The sequence below is a fragment of the Amphiura filiformis genome, chromosome 14, assembly GCF_039555335.1.
Source record: "Amphiura filiformis chromosome 14, Afil_fr2py, whole genome shotgun sequence".
Classification (NCBI taxonomy): Eukaryota; Metazoa; Echinodermata; class Ophiuroidea; order Amphilepidida; family Amphiuridae; genus Amphiura; species Amphiura filiformis.
This window is the reverse complement of record NC_092641.1, coordinates 66478644-66497583: the sequence shown is the minus strand read 5'-3', so window position 1 is coordinate 66497583 and position 18940 is coordinate 66478644. Positions and strand designations below refer to the sequence as shown.

The 18940-nt window shown below is 35.3% G+C and overlaps 1 protein-coding gene across 1 annotated transcript; it reads right to left on the bottom strand.

Moving 5' to 3' along the window:
• Positions 1 to 1385: 1385 nt before the first annotated feature.
• On the bottom strand, positions 1386 to 12968 carry LOC140169125 (brain-specific homeobox protein homolog). The gene is made up of 3 exons (XM_072192385.1): positions 12631 to 12968; positions 5886 to 6085; positions 1386 to 1652 (listed from the first exon to the last, which is right to left on the bottom strand). The coding sequence occupies exons 1-3, from the start codon at positions 12965 to 12967 to the stop codon at positions 1485 to 1487; spliced, it is 705 nt and encodes a 234-aa protein (XP_072048486.1). The 5' UTR covers position 12968; the 3' UTR covers positions 1386 to 1484.
• Positions 12969 to 18940: the final 5972 nt, after the last annotated feature.

Here is an 18940-nt window from a genome sequence, read left to right as displayed (position 1 = left end):
ATATCTTCCACAGAGGGAGTATGAATTTTAAATGGAATTATCACATTAGGCAGGTCTATTTGAAACTCACCCTCCCTCTGTGAAAGATTCAGGTTCAATCTTTCTCAAGAGGGTGTATGAAATTCAAAGGGAGTTGCCTAATATGCTAATTCCATTAAAAATTCATACTCCCCCGGTGGAATATTCATACTCCCCCGGTGGAACATATTTCCAAAATTTTCCATGGGGGAGTGTGAATTTCAAATTGAATAGCCTAATCATGATAACGTAGATCTTCATTCCAGACGTTTAGAATTCGGTATTTTACGAGTAACGATCCCGAAATGGTATTTAAACTCGATACTTTGTCAGTTATCCCTAACGCCTGTAAAATTGTTCGTTATTCCGAATAAAACTACATAAGACCAAAATGTCTTGTTTTATGAACGATGCGAGCAATACTGTTCCAGTCACGCAAAATTGAGTTAAAAGTTTATAGAGTGTCCATCAGCATATTCGGTATATACGGTAGATCTTCAAAGCCAGGCTTCCTTTGCGTCTGCAAAATGTATTTTGCAAAGCTCTTCATGTAACTGTCCGCCTTCACAATCATGGTCCCAAATTAAAACACTAGTTTGTCATGTTTTTGGGCCCAAACATGTCAGCAGTCCTAACAAGATGATTATTTATTGTTGTTTATACAATATTATAAAAAAATGTATCTTTCATGCTAGACGGATGTGTCCACAGCATGATTGCAATAGCAAGGTCCATTTCCAGACCATTATTATGACATGTCCAAATCAATGCTTGTGGGCGCAAACCTGTCAGCAGTTTCTACAAGATGATTGTTTATTCCTGTTAGCATACAATGTCATAAAATATATCTTTCATGCTCGACGGACGTGTCCACAGCACAATTGCAATAGCAAGGTCCATTTCCAGATCATTATTATAACATGTCCAAATCAATGCTTGTGGGCGCAAACCTGTCAGCAGTTTCTACACGATGATTGTTTATTCCTGTGATGCCTTGATATATACAATGTCGTAAAAATATTCGTATCTTTCATGTTCGACGGATGTGTCCACGGCACAATTTCAATAGCAAGGTCCATTTCCAAATCATTATATTATGTCCAAACCAATGTTTGTGGGCGCAAACCTGTCAGCAGTCTGAGATAAAAGATGATTGTTTATTCCTGTTAGCATACAATGTCATAAAAATATATATATCTGTCATGCTCGACGGATGTGTCCACAGCGCAATTGTATTAGCAAGGTCCATTTCCAAATCATTATATCATGTCCAAATCAATGCTTGTGGGCGCAAACCTGTCAGCGGTCTCTACACGATGAATGTTTATTGCTGTAAATGCCTAGATATATACAATATCATAAAAAAAATAATTGCATTTATCATGCTCGACGGATGTGTCCATCCACAGCACAAAGTCCATAGCAAAGTCCATTTCCAAACCATTATTATAATATGCCCAATCAAGTCAATGTACGTCATCAACACATATCTCCTCCTCCTCCTCCATCTCGTCCTCATCATCTCCGATGTCGTCTGCATCCTTGTTTCCTTTTTTTGCGTTTTTCTGTTTGTCTTTTGTTTTTTTCGTCACTTTCTTTTGCTTCATCCGGCGATTTTGAAACCACGTTTTGACCTGCAATGAATTAAAAATAAAATGCATTTAACATTTTAAATGTTTATAAAATCATTACTAATCTTTTCTGGAATATTGGGATGTTCCGGTAAACATACCCCCCCCCCTGGTGATTTAGCTAAATTCTTCTACAGGGGGGGTATGGGTTTCAAATAGAATATATAATTTCCATTTGAAATACTCACTCTATTTGTGAAAGATATAGACCTACAATATAGGTCTAAACAGGGGAATATGAGCTTCAAAATGATTGACCCCAATGGGCTATTCCAGAAAATAGATGCACACCCCCTATAGAGGAGTAATTTTTTAACAAACATGATAAAAAAAAATGTCTGGATTTCCAGGTTGGCTTCCTAAAAACGACTGGAATTCCAGCTGCCAATGTTACCATGGTTACAGGAAAAAGCTTGGAAATGAAATAAAATGTATATAAAATCAGAAAATTTTCCGAAATGAGCCCCTTAAATATAGGATTTTCGATTTTGAATTATTTTTTGCTGGATTTTTTCGTATTTAGACATTTTGAAATTCTGGATTTCCAACAATCATGACTGGACAGAAAGTCCGGAAATCCGGACTCCTCTATGGAGGGGGGGTGCATCTATTTTATGGAATATCCAATTCATTATGTTAAAAGTGATAGCAAGAACATGTTTAATAGTTTATTATAATCAGTGAGTCGTTGTGGGGGTGGGGGAAATTTCCCCCAGAAATTTTCAAGGATAAAATGGGGACGGGAAAGAGTATAAAGTATCATTGAAATGACTGAAAATGGGACACAAAAAACCTAACAAATGGGGACGAAAATTTGGTTTTGATCAGTAAAAAGGTTGTTAATTCCAGAAGAGAATTAAAAAGGAGAACTCAAATTTAGGGGTATCTATTGGTTTAGAGAATTCAGAGGTCATTCAGCGTTGACCGTTTAAAATAACTAAAACGGGGTCACTTGGTGTGGACTCCTAACAAATACGAGTAGGAGACAGTGAAATAGAATTCAATTCCAATTAATACATGTATGTCAGCCCTGTATGGCCAGCCAAAGTCAATAAAAATTCCCTTTAAAACGGAATGGTGGATTACAAGGTGTTCCTGAGCTATGCTGAAGTGGGGGGCACAGTCACATTGAAAATAAAATTTGTTTATTGGGCTAAGCTTATATATGCATAAGTTATATACAGCATTGGTGTAAGGCTTGGGTGTTATTAGGTGCACGGCGGAAAAAATGGGAATCTATTGAGAGGCATGTGACGATCGAAGTAGCCCTCTCCTCATGGACTGGGCCAATTCAAAACCAAGCCTTTTACTGTCAAGTGAAGGTATTTTCCCATTGCCTGATATGACGGACTCTATCAAGTGCAAGACAAATATTTTTGACAACTGACACGTTCGCTCAATGTTTGTGTCCCATTCCATAATGGGTGGCCATTTTACATCGAATCGATTCAAAACATGTTAGAATCGTAGAAATAAATGACCCTATAGAGGAGAAGATGTTTCATGCAAATTTATTACCGGGTACCTTCTCATACATCTTCGTTGCTGTTGTTGTGCGTTGTTAAATGATACCATATTTGCGAACAAACCATTCGTACAAAGGGCATTAGTCCGAAAAGGGTTAAAGTTAGAGTTTAGGGCATTTTAGGTTATGATTATGGTTAGGGATAAGGTTAGGGTTATGACTATAGAATTAGGGTTATGGTTATAGTGCTATATAGGGTTGGAGCCCGTGGGTTAGGGTTATATAGTGTTATAAGCCGTGGGTTAGGGTTATAACTTATAGGGATAGGGTTGGGACCAGTGGGTTAGGGTTATAGTGTATAATGGATATAGGGTGGGGCCCGTGGGTTAGGGTGATATAGGGTTGGGCCAGTGGGTTAGGGTTCTAGTATTATATGGGTATAGGGTTAGGACGTTAGGCACCCCAGGGTTAGGGTCAGACAATGGTGCCAATTTGTGTTGAAAATGTGGGGGAGAAATTTGGCCTGAATTGTCAAAAAGAACAAATTCATCATTTTTCCAAATATTTGGGGTTCAAGTCCTCGTGCAGCCCCCCCCCCCTCTCCATTGGAATCAGGATTATGATTAGGGTTATGTTTAGGGTTATGTTTAGGATTAGGGTTTAAGTTATAGGTTAGAGTTAGGTTGAAGTTTAGGGTCAGGTTAAGGATTAGGGTTTTCTGACTAAACATGCTAATCGACCAGTAACCGAAATGTTAACCCAATACAGCCCTTCTCATCATTTCCCATTTTCCACGGGTAAAAAACAAATTCCATGCAGTTTGAACTATGATGGGTTTCGTGACAAAAAAAACACAAAACAAAACAAACAAAAAAACAACAGATTTCCTCATGGGAACCAAATTACCTCCATATCTGTGTATTGACCAAGATTAAAATCGCTAAATGCTTTCAATTGAATTTACCAACCGATCAGCATTTGAACATCTGATAGTAAACGGTCCATAACTGAAACCCTTTAACGAGGAAGTTAACACCAAGTCTGATGTTTATGCTTTGAGTGCTAGCCATAGCCTTCAACATAATAAAAATTTAAGTTATGAGATATTTTTCTAAAAATATCTGAGCTATCTCAAGAACCACTGAACCAATACGAGGCTTGTTTGTACTCATTTTAATGCGTTTTTCATGCTGATGCTAAATATGGTCATAAAAATGTATAAATTCTGAAATATTGTGGAATTTTAAAAGAAAATGGAAAACTTATGGTCTGCGGATGACACCAGCATGGAGATGTTTAACGTCGCTCATTGTATATATTAGCGCTGTTTTATCTTTGACCCGGAACCAATAGGTAGGACATTTCAACTAAATATCTAAACAAGATGTCGACAGATATACAGACAAACACGTGCAGCTGTTAAAGATATTCAAACAAATATCTCTTTTGGAATTTGATATATTAAATAGATGCGTTAGTAACAAACGTATTATGATCACGTCACTTTGACGATAAAGAAACAACTTGTATCTGAAACATCTTAAAACAGTCATGCTGCAGATTTCCGAAATGGGCTATTCCAGAAAATAGGTGCACACCCCCTGTAGAGGAGTAACTTGAAAATAAAAGAAATGTCTGGATTTTTAAGTTTGCTTTCTGAAAACGACCGGTATTCCAGTTGCCAATATTATTTGAAAAAGCCTGGAAATGCAAGGATATTTCTTGAAATCAGGAAATTGTAAACAGCATCTGCAAAGCTTGATGAAGACCCCGTTGAATTTGGACAACCAGTTCAAATGATATGAGCAGTTAATGAGTTTCCAAAACAATAGGAAACAAAAGGAAATACTTTCTTTGTATTATGTTCTAATGTATTACATAGTGAAGCAGCGCTATAATGTGCTTAACTGCATAATTAATGAGAAAATTTGCATAAATGCCAATTAATGATGCAAATATGCAAATTAGAGTGCGTCAGATAGGCCTATTTATGAGCTTTATTGATTTTTGATAAAAGCAATACGATACAAAAAATATATAAATTCATTACTTTGAAAACCATATGTCCGATTTGCATATTGATAAGTGTGCTTTACTCTGCTCAATCTGTTTAAAATATGCTTTTAATTTAATGGCTTCGGTGTCATGCGCAGATTTACTTGAAAATGATACAAAAGGATGTAGGTCTTTAAATAGATGATAAAAATTAAAATAAGAGAAATGAAAGAAAGCTCACGGAATTGTCCAAAATTAACAAATTGTTGTTGTTTTTTTGTTTTCTTTTAAACCATTTTCTGTGGCTTTTGTCGCATTTGGACATTTTAAAAGTCTGGATTCCCAACAATCACGATTGGGCAACACGTCTGGAGGTTCGAACTCCTCTATAGGGAGTGTGCGTCTATTTAAAGTAGGCCTATAATGCAAACAACAATACAAACAGCTATAGCTACAAAAAACACCAACAAAACTTCAGCAAAAATAAGCGTAAATATTAAACACTTTTAAGAATTTAATGGCTTGTGTTTGTCTTTTAAACATTATGATTGGTGTTTAGCCTACAGACAACACCAACACGTTAGCAGAAACTACAATGTAAATGTTTAAAAATTTGGTGGCTTGTGTTTAGAAACTAATCTCACGAAGTCTTGGAATGTCACATTGGTGTTTAGAAATTAAACATGTTTAGAAATGTTGTGTAATAGTGTTTAAAAAAGTGTTTAAAATCTAAACACTATTTTTTTCTGTACAAGTACATGATTATAATAGCTTACCTGTGACTCTGTTAACCCGAGGGCAGCGGCTAGATCAATTCTCTCCGGAGTTGATAAATATTTCTGGGATTCGAACCTAGCTTCTAAACCGGTGAGTTGTGAATCGGAGAAAACGGTTCGAGCTTTGCGTCGTCTACTGTTATGTCTATAGCTGGATGATTCAGAAGAGGCTGGGAGCAGAGATGGGATGCAAAAACCAGCTGATGAGGAAAAACAAAGAAAATGTGATGAGAATTATAACATTGGTAGGAGATGGAATGCAAACATCAGCTGGAAGAGACAAAAATAATAACATAAAGAGATGTGAATTATAACAAAAATCATTCATAACTTTCGATCATAATTTAAAAATGTTTCATGGTATTTTTATAATGTTGGCTCTGTTTCAAAGCAGGTTTAAAATGTCTTTATTTCGGAATAGCAGGGCCTACAACGGACATTGAGCTCAACTATTCATTGTCATTTAAATGCAAATTTATTGCTTGGGACTTTAACAGGGTGTATGCATTAATAATAATACATAGGCATACTTAAATCGTTATCTATACTAACATTTTATATGCGACATATTGCTTGCCTCTTTCATTTTATTGCGTTTAACATGTTTAATGTGGTTTGTACATTCAGTTGTGCCCAAGCCTAGTGTAGCCCCGGGTGTAGCCATGGTAACAAATGACCAAATCAATCCTGATCCAGATATATTGGATTATAGGATCAATGCACAACCCTAAACCCCCAGACACCCAAATTGGCTGGCCAAATTGGTTAAATCTACTGATCCGTAAAGCGATATATAAGACCGTATACTGACCGTTACTTAATTGAGCGGCCAAGTCTATCAATAAGAGATAAGCAAAATTATCACATCACTTCACGATTGATTAAACATATATGATCCATACAAGTGAATGGATAACTGGACATAATATTGAACCCAGACGCGATGATTGGCTCCAAACATGCAAAAGAGCATCATTATCGTATTGATAGAATTTGTCCATATGAATCATATGGACAAATTCTATCAATACGATGATATGAAAGTGGTTTAATAAATATGATAAAGAAGACCTACCCAGCAAACACAAAACGTTTTCGACATCATTCGCAAAAGGTTAGAAAAGGTTGACAGAAAACGTTTAAATGTCGGGTTATATAAAGGGTGTGTAAAGTATGAAACGTACGTTTTCATAACATTCAAACACATAATGTTGATAACCTATACTGCAAATATTCTTGACAATTAATATTTGGCAAAAAAAGTTTGCAAAAAATATTTTAAAATACCATTTTGAAAACATTTTAAAAATATTTTTATAGTGTGTTTTCATGCAAAACGTTTTAAAACGTTTCCATGATCTTTATATAACCGATTATTATTAAAACGTTTTTATCTATACCAAAACCCAAAATGTGTGTGTTTGCTGGTGTATATTATTATTAAAGCCTAATTATAGGCCTACATAACTTAACAACTCAATTTAAAGGAGGATTTCGTGATCCTATATCATCCTCTTTTTGACGTTTTTCAGTATAGATATCCACGAAAAAAGCTTATTCCCAAAATGTAATTATCACTAACAACTGAATATTATCGTTTCTCTGAAAAAAATGAATGAGATATGAACCAGAAATCTAAATTGCCTTAAGGGCTGGGGTATGAACGTTTGGACAGTATTTATTTTGGGACATTAGAGCACATCAGACATATCGAATTGCATTCTGAATACGAAGAATGTCATTCTGATATCAAATAATTTTGGTTTTTGAAATTCGCAATTTAATACACATTTTATGGCAAATCATTAAAATTGATATTTTTGATATTTAACAGTACTCGAAGTAAACTTTATAAATCTGATGACTTATACTTAACGTGTATGTAGGTGGGATGAAATGCCGACGATCAATTGAAAATTTTGACCTTTCGTATTGAAGATATGGATTTTTTTTCCCAAAACACCAAAAAAAATTAGGTCTTTTTGGGAAAAAAATCTATATCTTCAATATGAAAGGTCAAAATTTTCAATTGACCGTCGGCTTTTCCTCCCTGCTACATGCACTTTAAGAATATATCATTGGATTTATATAATTTACTTCGAGGACTGTTATATATCAAAAATTTGAAAAATATCAAATTTTTATAATTTGTCATAAAATTTGTATTATATTGTGATTTTCAAAAATGAAAATTATTTGATATCAGAAGGACATGCTTCGTATTCAGAATGCAATTCGATAGGTCTGAGGTGCTCTCATGTCCCACAAAAAATACTGTCGAAACACAATAAACGCTCATTTTAGATCCCTTAACTTATATACAACAATTTCCAGCGATATTGACAAGACTATAGCACATCTACTAAATGTAACTGTGTTATTTCCCCGGGTCGACCAATTTATAACAATTAACTTCCAAAAGTATAAATTCTTGCTCATCGGAAATCGAACAGCTATTGGAAGTGATACCAATAAACACAACTTTTTCAACATTAACAAAATGGAGATTTTCATCTTGTAACTATTGAATTCATATTACTGTACGCCTATAATAATATTGTTTTTGGTTGTTGCTATGGAGGCCTATTGCAAAGAATTGGTGTTAAAGGAAAAGGTTGAACTTGGTGGAAAAGAAGTAGTGGAAGCCGGGGCGGGGCACGCTCTCTGAATTTGACATTCCGCCACAGTCGTACCCCCAAAATAGTCCGCCTCCACTGGTATGGACTGGAAAGGAACGGAAGAAATTGAAAAAAAAAGAGATATAACGACTTATAACTAAACCAGGATTTTGGCATAAACAGTAAAAGCCAGGGAAATGAAGGAAACCGAATTATAACGGTATAACGGGACCGGATTACCGAGTAACGGTAAATAGTGAAATATAGCGGACGTGGATGACAATAGCACTTCAACCGCTGCAGCAGACGGGATAATTGACCGCACGGTGCAACGGGTTATAGGCTACTAGTTCCCGTGTAAAATAAGGAAACAGTATTTGTACATGCATACAAGCTCATACGAACCCAGGGATAACGAAGCTAGTACAGAATTCATGGTATAAAGCATATATCCAAGAATAAAGTGTCCTCAAAATGACAATGACTATTAAAATGGGCCAAAAATTGAAAAATGGGGACGAACATTTGGGTAATTGCCATGTTTACCAGGCACCTGAGCACAAAGCACCTGAGATATGGCAAACTATTCTTAATTTTGAATAGAATGTTTTTGCAAGCGGAGCAATCTGAGACCATTTGTTACAAAATCAGAGATTTATTCATTTTTTTGTCTCCTGTGGAACCAATATTTTGTCACCTCTTTGCTATAACATTTTAAGTTTTAAAGTTACCAAAGAATGTTTTGTGAACATTTATTAAGGGACAAGGACTACTACAAAAGGAAAACTGAGAAATGGTGTCTTGACAAGACAACAGTGTATTGAAAACAACAAAAAGCTAGGAACATACTCTCTAAATTCCTTAGATTAAATATCAGTCTAATACTATAATCGATTGCGATCAGGGACAAATCCAAAATTGGATTAAAACATTTAAAATGAATTTGATTAAATTCTATAGTATTATATTGAATATTTCATTCGTAAGTCAGATTCGTCTCCTATTCTTAATTTTAGTAATTTAGAGAGTATGCCTTAGCATAAGACCTCTAAATGACCTATGACCCCAATTCTGTGAACACCGTATAGACACTATTCTTATAATTTTAGTAATTTAGAGAGCATGTCTTAACATAAGACCCCTAAATGACCCATATGACCCCAATTCTGTGAACACCCTAGACACTATTCTTAATTTTAGAAATTTAGAGAGTATGTCTCAGCTCAATACTCCTTAATGACCTATGACCCCAATTCTGTGAACACCCTATAGACACTATTCTTATAATTTTAGAAATTTAGAGAGTATGTCTTAGCTCAAGACCCCTTAATGACCTCTGACCCCAATTCTGTGAACATCCTATAGAAACTATTCTTAATTTTAGAAATTTAGAGAGTATGTCTTAGCACAAGACCCCTTAATGACCTATGTCCCCAATTCTGTGAACACCCTATAGACACTATTCTTATAATTTTATACATTTAGAGAGTATGTCTTAGCTCAAGACCCCTTAATGACCTTTGACCCCAATTTTGTGAACATCATATAGACACTATACTCTTAATTTTAGAAAGTTAGAGAGTATGTCTTAGCACAAGACCCTTTAATGACCTATGACCCCAATTCTGTGAATACATATAGACAATATTCTTAATTTTAAACATTTAGAGAGTATGTCTTAGCTCAAGACGTGAGGACACTCTAAAAAAAGTCTCTAAGACACAACATATGTTCAATTGAGACATGTATTTCAGCAAGTCATATCTATCGAGAAGACACACAAGGATATGACACGTCTATCTTATCAATCAAATGAAATTTTCGTCTGTTGTTGTTTTTTGTGTTCTTTTTTTCTTTCTTTTGTTGTTGTTGTTAATTTCAATGAACCTGGGACACTCAGATGATAATATAAGTCATAAGTATCTTCTGAGTCTTCGTTGAGGTCCAGATAGTTAGACCTTTGTCAACGAGAATTGAGAATATTAAAATAATTTTTCTAAAAATATTTTGGGCCAACATGAAGCGTTTGAATTTGTGGTTATGAAGTTCTATATACAGGGTGTATCAAAATAATCGTTTACCAATAGTTTCCCGTGATTATAGACCAGGCTGGTAAGATCATCGCACCTAAATTAGTAGATGATGATAGTAGATAATATGGTTATTCTGATCATTTCAAGAAGATCTGATGTTGCATTTGGAAGGAATTATTAGCAGGTGTTTGGTATTGATGCAGCTTGTATTTGCATATCACGATGAGGATTGCAAAATTGGGCAATTCCAGAAAATAAGTACACACTTTATACCAGAGGCGTGACTTTAATAAAAGAAATGCATGGAATTTCACGTTTGCTTTCTGAAACCGACTGAAACACCAGTTGCCAATGTGATCAAAACTTGGAAATGCAATTTTAATGAATGACAAATTAGAGCAAGAATTTTCCAAATTGAGTTCTCTTGAGGTTTTAAGATTTTAAACTATTTTTCTGCTGAATTTTTTCGCCTTTGAACACTTAAAAAGTCGGGATTTCCAACAATCTCGACTGAAAAAAAGGTCAGGAAATCCAAACTCCTCTAGGGGATATATTTTCGCCTTTAAAAAGGGATTTCCAACAATCAAGAGTTTTTAGACTGAAAAAAGGGTCAGGTAATGGAACTCCTCTTTATCATGTCTATATATGTGCAGCATCTATTTTCTGGAATTGCCCATTACTGAAATACAGGCTGTTATAATATTGTCATCATTGTCATGATTGGTAAATATTTTAGGTTTTATATCATGAATATGCTGTAATAGAATTTGATGTCAGTAGGCCTACGTTTAACATTATTTCATAATATAGGATTCGTCTTTGAGTCACGGTGATCCTGTTTTCGTATTGTTTAGCAATGTTATTTTTGTTGTTGTAGCAAAATGATATTACTCCCCAGTTTCAAGTGATCAGTCAAATCAACATGATTAAAATGCAACATAAGATTCACATGAAGAATAATGTTGTAAGACGTCATAATTATTACATTCTTGTGGTTTTAAGAGGATCAGATGTTGCATTATTACATGCATTTGGGAAAAAGCATGATTTCCATTTTATAGGCCTATGTCAATTATAACAAAGATAGCAAATTATTATCATTCACACTCTCTAAATATAAAAGGAGTGAATTTCCACTCTTTCAATTCAAGGACAATCGGTTTTTGAGTGGAAAACAGTCCAAAATGAAAGAAAGTACATTTTCTTTAGGCAATATTCACGCTTTTGAGAGAATACATACTACTCTTTTCAATCCTTTTAATATGCAGTGAAAATGTCCACTCAAAATGGGGTTATCCACCAATTCACTCTCTCGATCTCACTCTTTTTTTCCACTCTTTCCACTCGGTGTACATTTACAGAGTAAAATCCACCAAATTCAAGTTGAAGATTAATGTTGTAAGACGTCATAATTATTACATTCTTGTGGCTACTTTAAGAGGATCAGATGTTGCATTATTACATGCATTTGGAAAAAGCATGATTTCCATTTTATAGGCCTATATCAATCATAACAAAGATAGTAAATCATCATCATTCATACTCTCTAAATGTAAAAGAGTGAATTTCCACTCGTTCAATTAACGAAGGACAACCCGGTTTTTTTTTTCACTCCAGAATGAAAGTCTACATTTCTTTAGGCAATACTCACTCTTTTGAGAGTATACAGATAACCTTTTTCAATCCTTTTGGAGTGAAATTTGTCAACTTAAAAAGGAGTTGTCCACCATTTCACTCTCTCACTCTTTTTTTCACTCTTTCCACTCGGTGTACATTTAGAGAGTAAGATCTAGTACCAAATTTGAAGATTATTGTCGTAAAACGTCTTGATTATTCAATTCGTGTGGTTTTAAGGGTATCTGATGTTGCATTGAAAAAGCATGATTTCCATTTTATAGGCCTAGGCCTATGTCAATCATAACATTAAGATTACAAATCATCATCATTCATAATAATATTTTCAGCTGCATATAAGAGAATCAAAATTATTTAACTTAAATAACAGGTGCATTAATGCAATACAAAACTAAACTTAGATCGCTTTAACACAAATCATTTTTCCATAATTTTGAAAAAGTACAGCGAAGCACTTACCCGGAGTTGGAACAAAATAGGGCTGTGGTAGGTGTTCATGTGCCCGAGATTTACAGTAGCAAGGAACGGGAGAACATGCGCACAACTCTGAAGATGTCCGCCGTGTTACCGCGGGTAAATCCGGGAAAGATGTGAACGAATATGAATTTTCCACAAACGTTGATTCTCCTTGTAATCCCGAAGAATAATGTCTATGGCGTGCTGCTTCTGAATTTGTTGACGTCTTATTTCGTGATTTTGAGTGGAGAATGTCTTCTATTGAAAAAGGAGTTGGTCGTTGTAAACTGTGCTGTCCAAGATTGGTCCGATTAAAGTTTGTTGGAGATAAGTTCGCCATTGTAAACGGACACAACAACAGTGCCTCTTCAGACTGAATAAAGTTGAGAAAAGTTGGAAAGTCTCCTTCGTATTCTCCTAAATATCCATTAGAAACATCGGTATCACGTTAAGAAGTGATGTTAAGACGGTAGAAGAGCACTTGAAGTCGGGCATTGATCAAATAAACTTCATCATCAATTGTGGCTCGTAAACTCTCTCGCGCGCGTGTCCCGATCCAGACGGCCTAATTGGATCCGACTTGCACCTATAATGCGAATTAAATCGCTCTAGTTCACCTACTCCACAAATAATATTCCTTCAATTTATGACAATTTTGAAATCTTCTTTTCCCCAACTTCCAAAATTCGCTGACACCAGCTGATAAACTCACGTGTGTACCTCCAATTTCATCAAATTTAATGGACATTTTTGATTGACTCGTGCAAAACCGCGAGATCGGTATGTAAATGAACCGATTTACTAATCTATGAAATATATACAATGTGTCAATTCGCCATTGTAAATATTTTTTAGTTTATTTCAGGGTTTTTTTTTATATCGTCTAAACGAATATAATTATATCTGCATTTAGGAACTTGGATTATTTTTGTTGCTTTCTAACTACCCAGAACACATGAATAATTTTGGGGACAAAACTAATAAAACAAAATCTAATAATATGATCAGAGAAATTACTATTTTACGGATCGTCTTATTTACAATTCAATGTACTTTCACTTTCTAGGTTTAAAGAGTATCCCTCCGCGAAGTAACACGTATAAGCATCAAGATAAATGATTTCAACATAATATTACGTAATCAAATGAAAAGGTTTTGAAAACAAGAATGCGAGAAAATGAGAAGCAACAACACCGTAACTAAAAACATTCCATTTTCATGTTATTTTATTTTTCTTCTTTATTTTGTAGCAAAAGTTCTCCCGAGAAGAACTGAATATCTTTATATCTTTGAGGTAGCCCATCGTATTGAAAGAAGGTTATATTATTAGTTATAGACATATTCGGGACTACTTTTGTTGACTTTTTTTTATTACACAGGTCATAATAGGGGTCAAAGAATTTATTTAGACCAATTTTATACGATCACGAAAGCCTACGATAATTAAAAAACAAGTAAACGTATGGTAGATCATAATATCTATATTATGATAACATTGTCAAATAAAATATAGATGTACTGAATAAATGATATGTTATGCCATTTCCAGGAAAAACTGAATAACATAAACAATGCAGAAACAAATTTTCCTTTAAAAGGGACGTCCGGTTATATTCTGTATTTATTTTCAACGAGGTGGGTAGCAGTCATGGTAAATCCATTGCTCACCCCTGTTGCCCACTTCTGCTGGTAATTTTAACAAGGAACCCTAAATTTTGCGACAGAAAATACTATGGTCATTAATCCGCAGACTTTTTCCACTTCTCTAAAATGTGGGTTCCCCAAGGATCGATCTTCATGCCCATTCCATTCTTATTGTATTTTTATTAACGGTCTTAAAATTGTTCTCCACATCTCCGATTTATAAGGCTTGTCAAAGGACTAGTTTGCGTATGACGTCCTGACAACCAGACCAAAAATGCCGTACTGCGCATGTCCGCAGCAACCAATAACGTCGCGCCTTTGCACTGACGTCAGACGCAAACAAGTCTTTTTGTGGCGCCCTCTACGGAGGGGCCACATATAGGCATGTACTTTGTGAAATCTTCTAATTTCAGTCTTGCTAGATTTACTCCTTAATTGTTTTGCTAAAATTATGCCCAGCTCAGAAATAAAACCACAATATGCAAGGATTTTATTTTATTATTGTTTTCTGATATGCACGGGATAAAATGATGTGTGTATATTCTTTGTTTAAAATACAAAATTAATGGACTTATAAAAACACCAAATAACCCGTGACCTTTGTATGGTTTAAACCAGTTTACCGCCTCTTAGAACCCGATAGACGGTGACATTTGACCATTCTAATTATGTATGTTTTGAACATGTTTGCACATGAACTAGTTGTTTACAGTGTGAAGAATCTACAACATGCTCATCTATCAGGGCACAGTTCTTTAACCCCAATACATTTGTGCATTCATTGAATGACCTTTGAAAATGTGAGTACAAAAACTCATACTTTGCAAATTAAGGTCAAATTTTGCACTATGATTGTTTAATTGAGGTTATTGATAATAGAGTGATTGCACACAGTGCACCTAATCCTTAAACAAACACCAATTAATTATAGTTGACCAACACAACCACTGACCAAACATGAAATCACTAATGGTTTATGTGCTTGAATACAGCTCAGTATCTTTGTGGTGACTATCTCTGATAAAAACAAAACATTAATTAACGAAAATCAACCCTGGTCAGCAGAGAAAGGAATAAATTTGGAAGACATGACTGTGTTGAAGGTCAGAAGTTTATTTGCAAAAATAATATTTATTGTAATATGCCTAACTGCTGGGATGGGTTCCTAGCAAGGTAAAGTGAAAGAAACCCCAATGGCTATTTTGTCTGTTTAAAATAGAGTTCTATGGCCGACTTAAAGTCATAATTATGACGTAATTTTGTTATTTATTAATTAATTTTAAGCAGAATTAATAACATAAAAATGGGCTGTGCCCGTTTCATGAAGAATAACGATCGATCTTACCCTTGATTTAACAGGCCTGTCAATTTCTTGGTATTGTTTGATATGAAAGGAGGGTATGATTGTTTTGTATTAGTTTAAGTATTTCCTAGCCTCTCTTAGCCACATGGTTGGCTACAAAAGACACAGAGTAGCCTATACCTTATAAACTGGCATGAGTGCGCCGACCCCAAGTTTTCAACATTTCAGGCGGATTGTTTCTGGACGGAGGTCGGGTGAAAAACGAAATTACGTTTACATGACTTTGTCGAAATTCGTCGTGTGACAAGAATGAGTGTATAGATGACTAGGGGGAAGCTTACTTATTTGTGTCTTCTAGTTATCCATCATATACCCTAGGCCCTGATAACGAAATTCAACAATATTCAATATCCAAAGCAATATCCTCACTACAATGGCCCCCAAAACAGAACTCCCACCCCACATAATCGCAAATTGACACGAAAGCTTCATTCCATGAAGCATTTCTCTCGTATTTGATCATCTTCTACTCTTCCTAAAAAATCATTATAATACCAAATCTAATCACCATGGAATTCACCATATCCCGTCCAGCTCACATTGGGCGCCACATTCCTTTTTTAAAGGAATTTTTATTAATTCGGTCTTCAATTATAGTACCGTAAAACCTCGTCTATAAGCATATAATAGTGTTTTTGATGAAAGTTAAATTAATACGATACATGCGTAAATATGCCAATTCAATAGATTGGTCTTACAATAATACTTAGTTTGTATGTGCTTGGATCTGTAATTTATTTGTTCTAATTCCATAATGGCGCCTGGATTAATTTAGTTTTTATCAGTAGCACCCTATTATGCCATTTCGGCAGCAATGTTGTAAACCACTGGTTGAAGTTGTCCAACCAAGAGTTTCATTATACATTGTTACATCCATCTTATGCGTTCTATACACGATCAATTTGATTAATCAATATCAAAGACCCTAGATACAAGAATGGATACAAAATCTGCCTCTGTGGACTGTATACACACGAACATCAACATGATCAAAGGTGATTTTATTGTCCAACTGTCAATAAAATCAAACTAGATTAGATAATAATATTGAAGAGAAATATTATTATGTATCCGATCCTGCTCGTCTACATGAGCCCTCTATTTTGGCCTGCATAATGACCTCTTCTAAGCGGTCACCTTGTCTTCTTGCAGTTATGCCGAAGTCCAGGGGCCGAAGTAAGTAGGAGAGAGTTCGTGAGTTCATCGCTCCAATTCGTTTCATGATCATGATGATCCTTTCCTTAGCATTCATCGTCTCCAGACATCAATGTTCTTACAGTCCATCTTTTGGTAGGTGCTTCATATGAAGAGCTTATTTCCAAACCGTGTTAAGTCCACAGCCCCATGTGTCTCATTTACTTATGTGATACAATCACAATTACTTTGACAAGTTTAACATTAGCAACAGTGAGTTGTACCCTCTACAAGCTATTATTTGCCATGACAATTCTGCATAACAATATGCAGACTATTGTTCTCATTTGGGAAACAAAGGCCCACACAGTATTATTACTATGTGTTTACTTTGTAATGGTGCATCCAACTGAAACTTAATACCTATAGCTTTGCAATATCGCATAGGGAAATCAGATACATGGGTTTGTGGACTTAACACGGTTGGGAAATAAGCTCTTCATATATAGAAGTCCCAAATATGCTAATGAGGGAATATAGATTCATTCCGTTGTTGAGTACCAGTGTTACGTGTGTGTTATAACGTGACATTGTATTTATAATCCTCATTATCATATCTGGGACTTCTATATGAAGCAACAAACCATCTTTTGACACTTGGTCCATTGACTCAGGCAAAATGACTAGAGAATTGAATCATGCGTGTATACAGCCTGTCTCAAAAAATTGTACAGGTTGAAAGCGCCATCTTTGGCATTAGAAAATACTGACATGACGCTTATCAACGTCAATGGAGCATGCCTAGCTTTCAAATACCGTTTATTTTGGTTTTGGCAATCCAGAGATCTGCTTCGCTAAATACAGATGTATGAACAACTTTTTTTGCCACTTTTTATAAATTGAATTGAATGTTATCTGTACTGTACAGTACAACATTAGGCCTAGAATTAATAAACGAGGATTAGAAATGAATATGTAACAATTGCTCAGTAAATTTTCAAACGTATACGATATGCAATATTTCGTTGACATGATTTTAATTTTACAACAGAACGTCTCGTTTCTCTATGCGTTGAGGCCGGTAATAATCCAACGTCAAACAAATGTCCGTCACGTGTGCCGCCAGCAGGGGCATCGATTCTATTTGAAAAGTGTGTGGGGGTGCGTCCACAGCAGGTAAATAATTATCAAAGCAACGAATCACGTGAACACCATCAAGTGCCACTTTACAAAATATACTGAACTATGGGCCTATACTACGTTGGTAAGCGACGGGCGATTGGTATTTCATCAATAAGATAGATAGCTCGCTTTTCCGAACGCAATAAAAGAAATCCTATCTGATTGGCTAGAAACCGACTCAGTGATGTAGTACAAACTCAGCTGTAGAGATGTATTCATTTCCATTTAACAGAATCAATATTCTATTGTTGACGCAGACAATAAAGAAGTTTGTATATTATCCGTCGTTTTATCTTTTCTGTTTCCGTTTCGGTTTCAGTTTTCGGTTTCGGATCTCATTGTTATTTTGAAGTGTTAGCATGGTACGTGTGAACAATCCTTTTATTCTAGTCTTTTGTTGCCTACAGAAAAGTTGAACGAAGATAATTTTTGTTTTCGGTTTCGGGAGTTATGTTAATTTTTGACATGCAAATAATTATGAGATGAGAAGGTTGGTGCTTATCTAGACAAAAGAAGTGTCTAAATTTTACGGTCGTAAATTCGCGATAAATTGTACGGCTTTAATTGACTTGCGTTGGGTATATTATGTACTTCCGCCTAGGCGGGAGTGGCTCGTGAAAATAGCCCAGCGTAGAAATATACATTAATCACTAGTAATCAGTGTTGACAAGAATTACGTATACTTGTTCGTGCAATCGCGCAAAAATCGGTCATATGATTATATAGAGATGAAACGGGAAATTATTTTCGTCCCAAATACACCTTAAAACTTGGTAATATGCAACACCAAAGAAGTGCGTTGAGGTGAAACTAATTGGATTTCTTTCATTGGAATTGGTAATCTGATAATTGCTTCAGGCAAAATTGCCAGACTCAAATCTATTTTAAATGCATATTATTTGTCGAATGGGGAGCTAGACCACTAAAACACAGGTCTTCCACACACTGTGGGTGTTCCATAATCTTGTCTTATCCAGCCTTTATTAACAA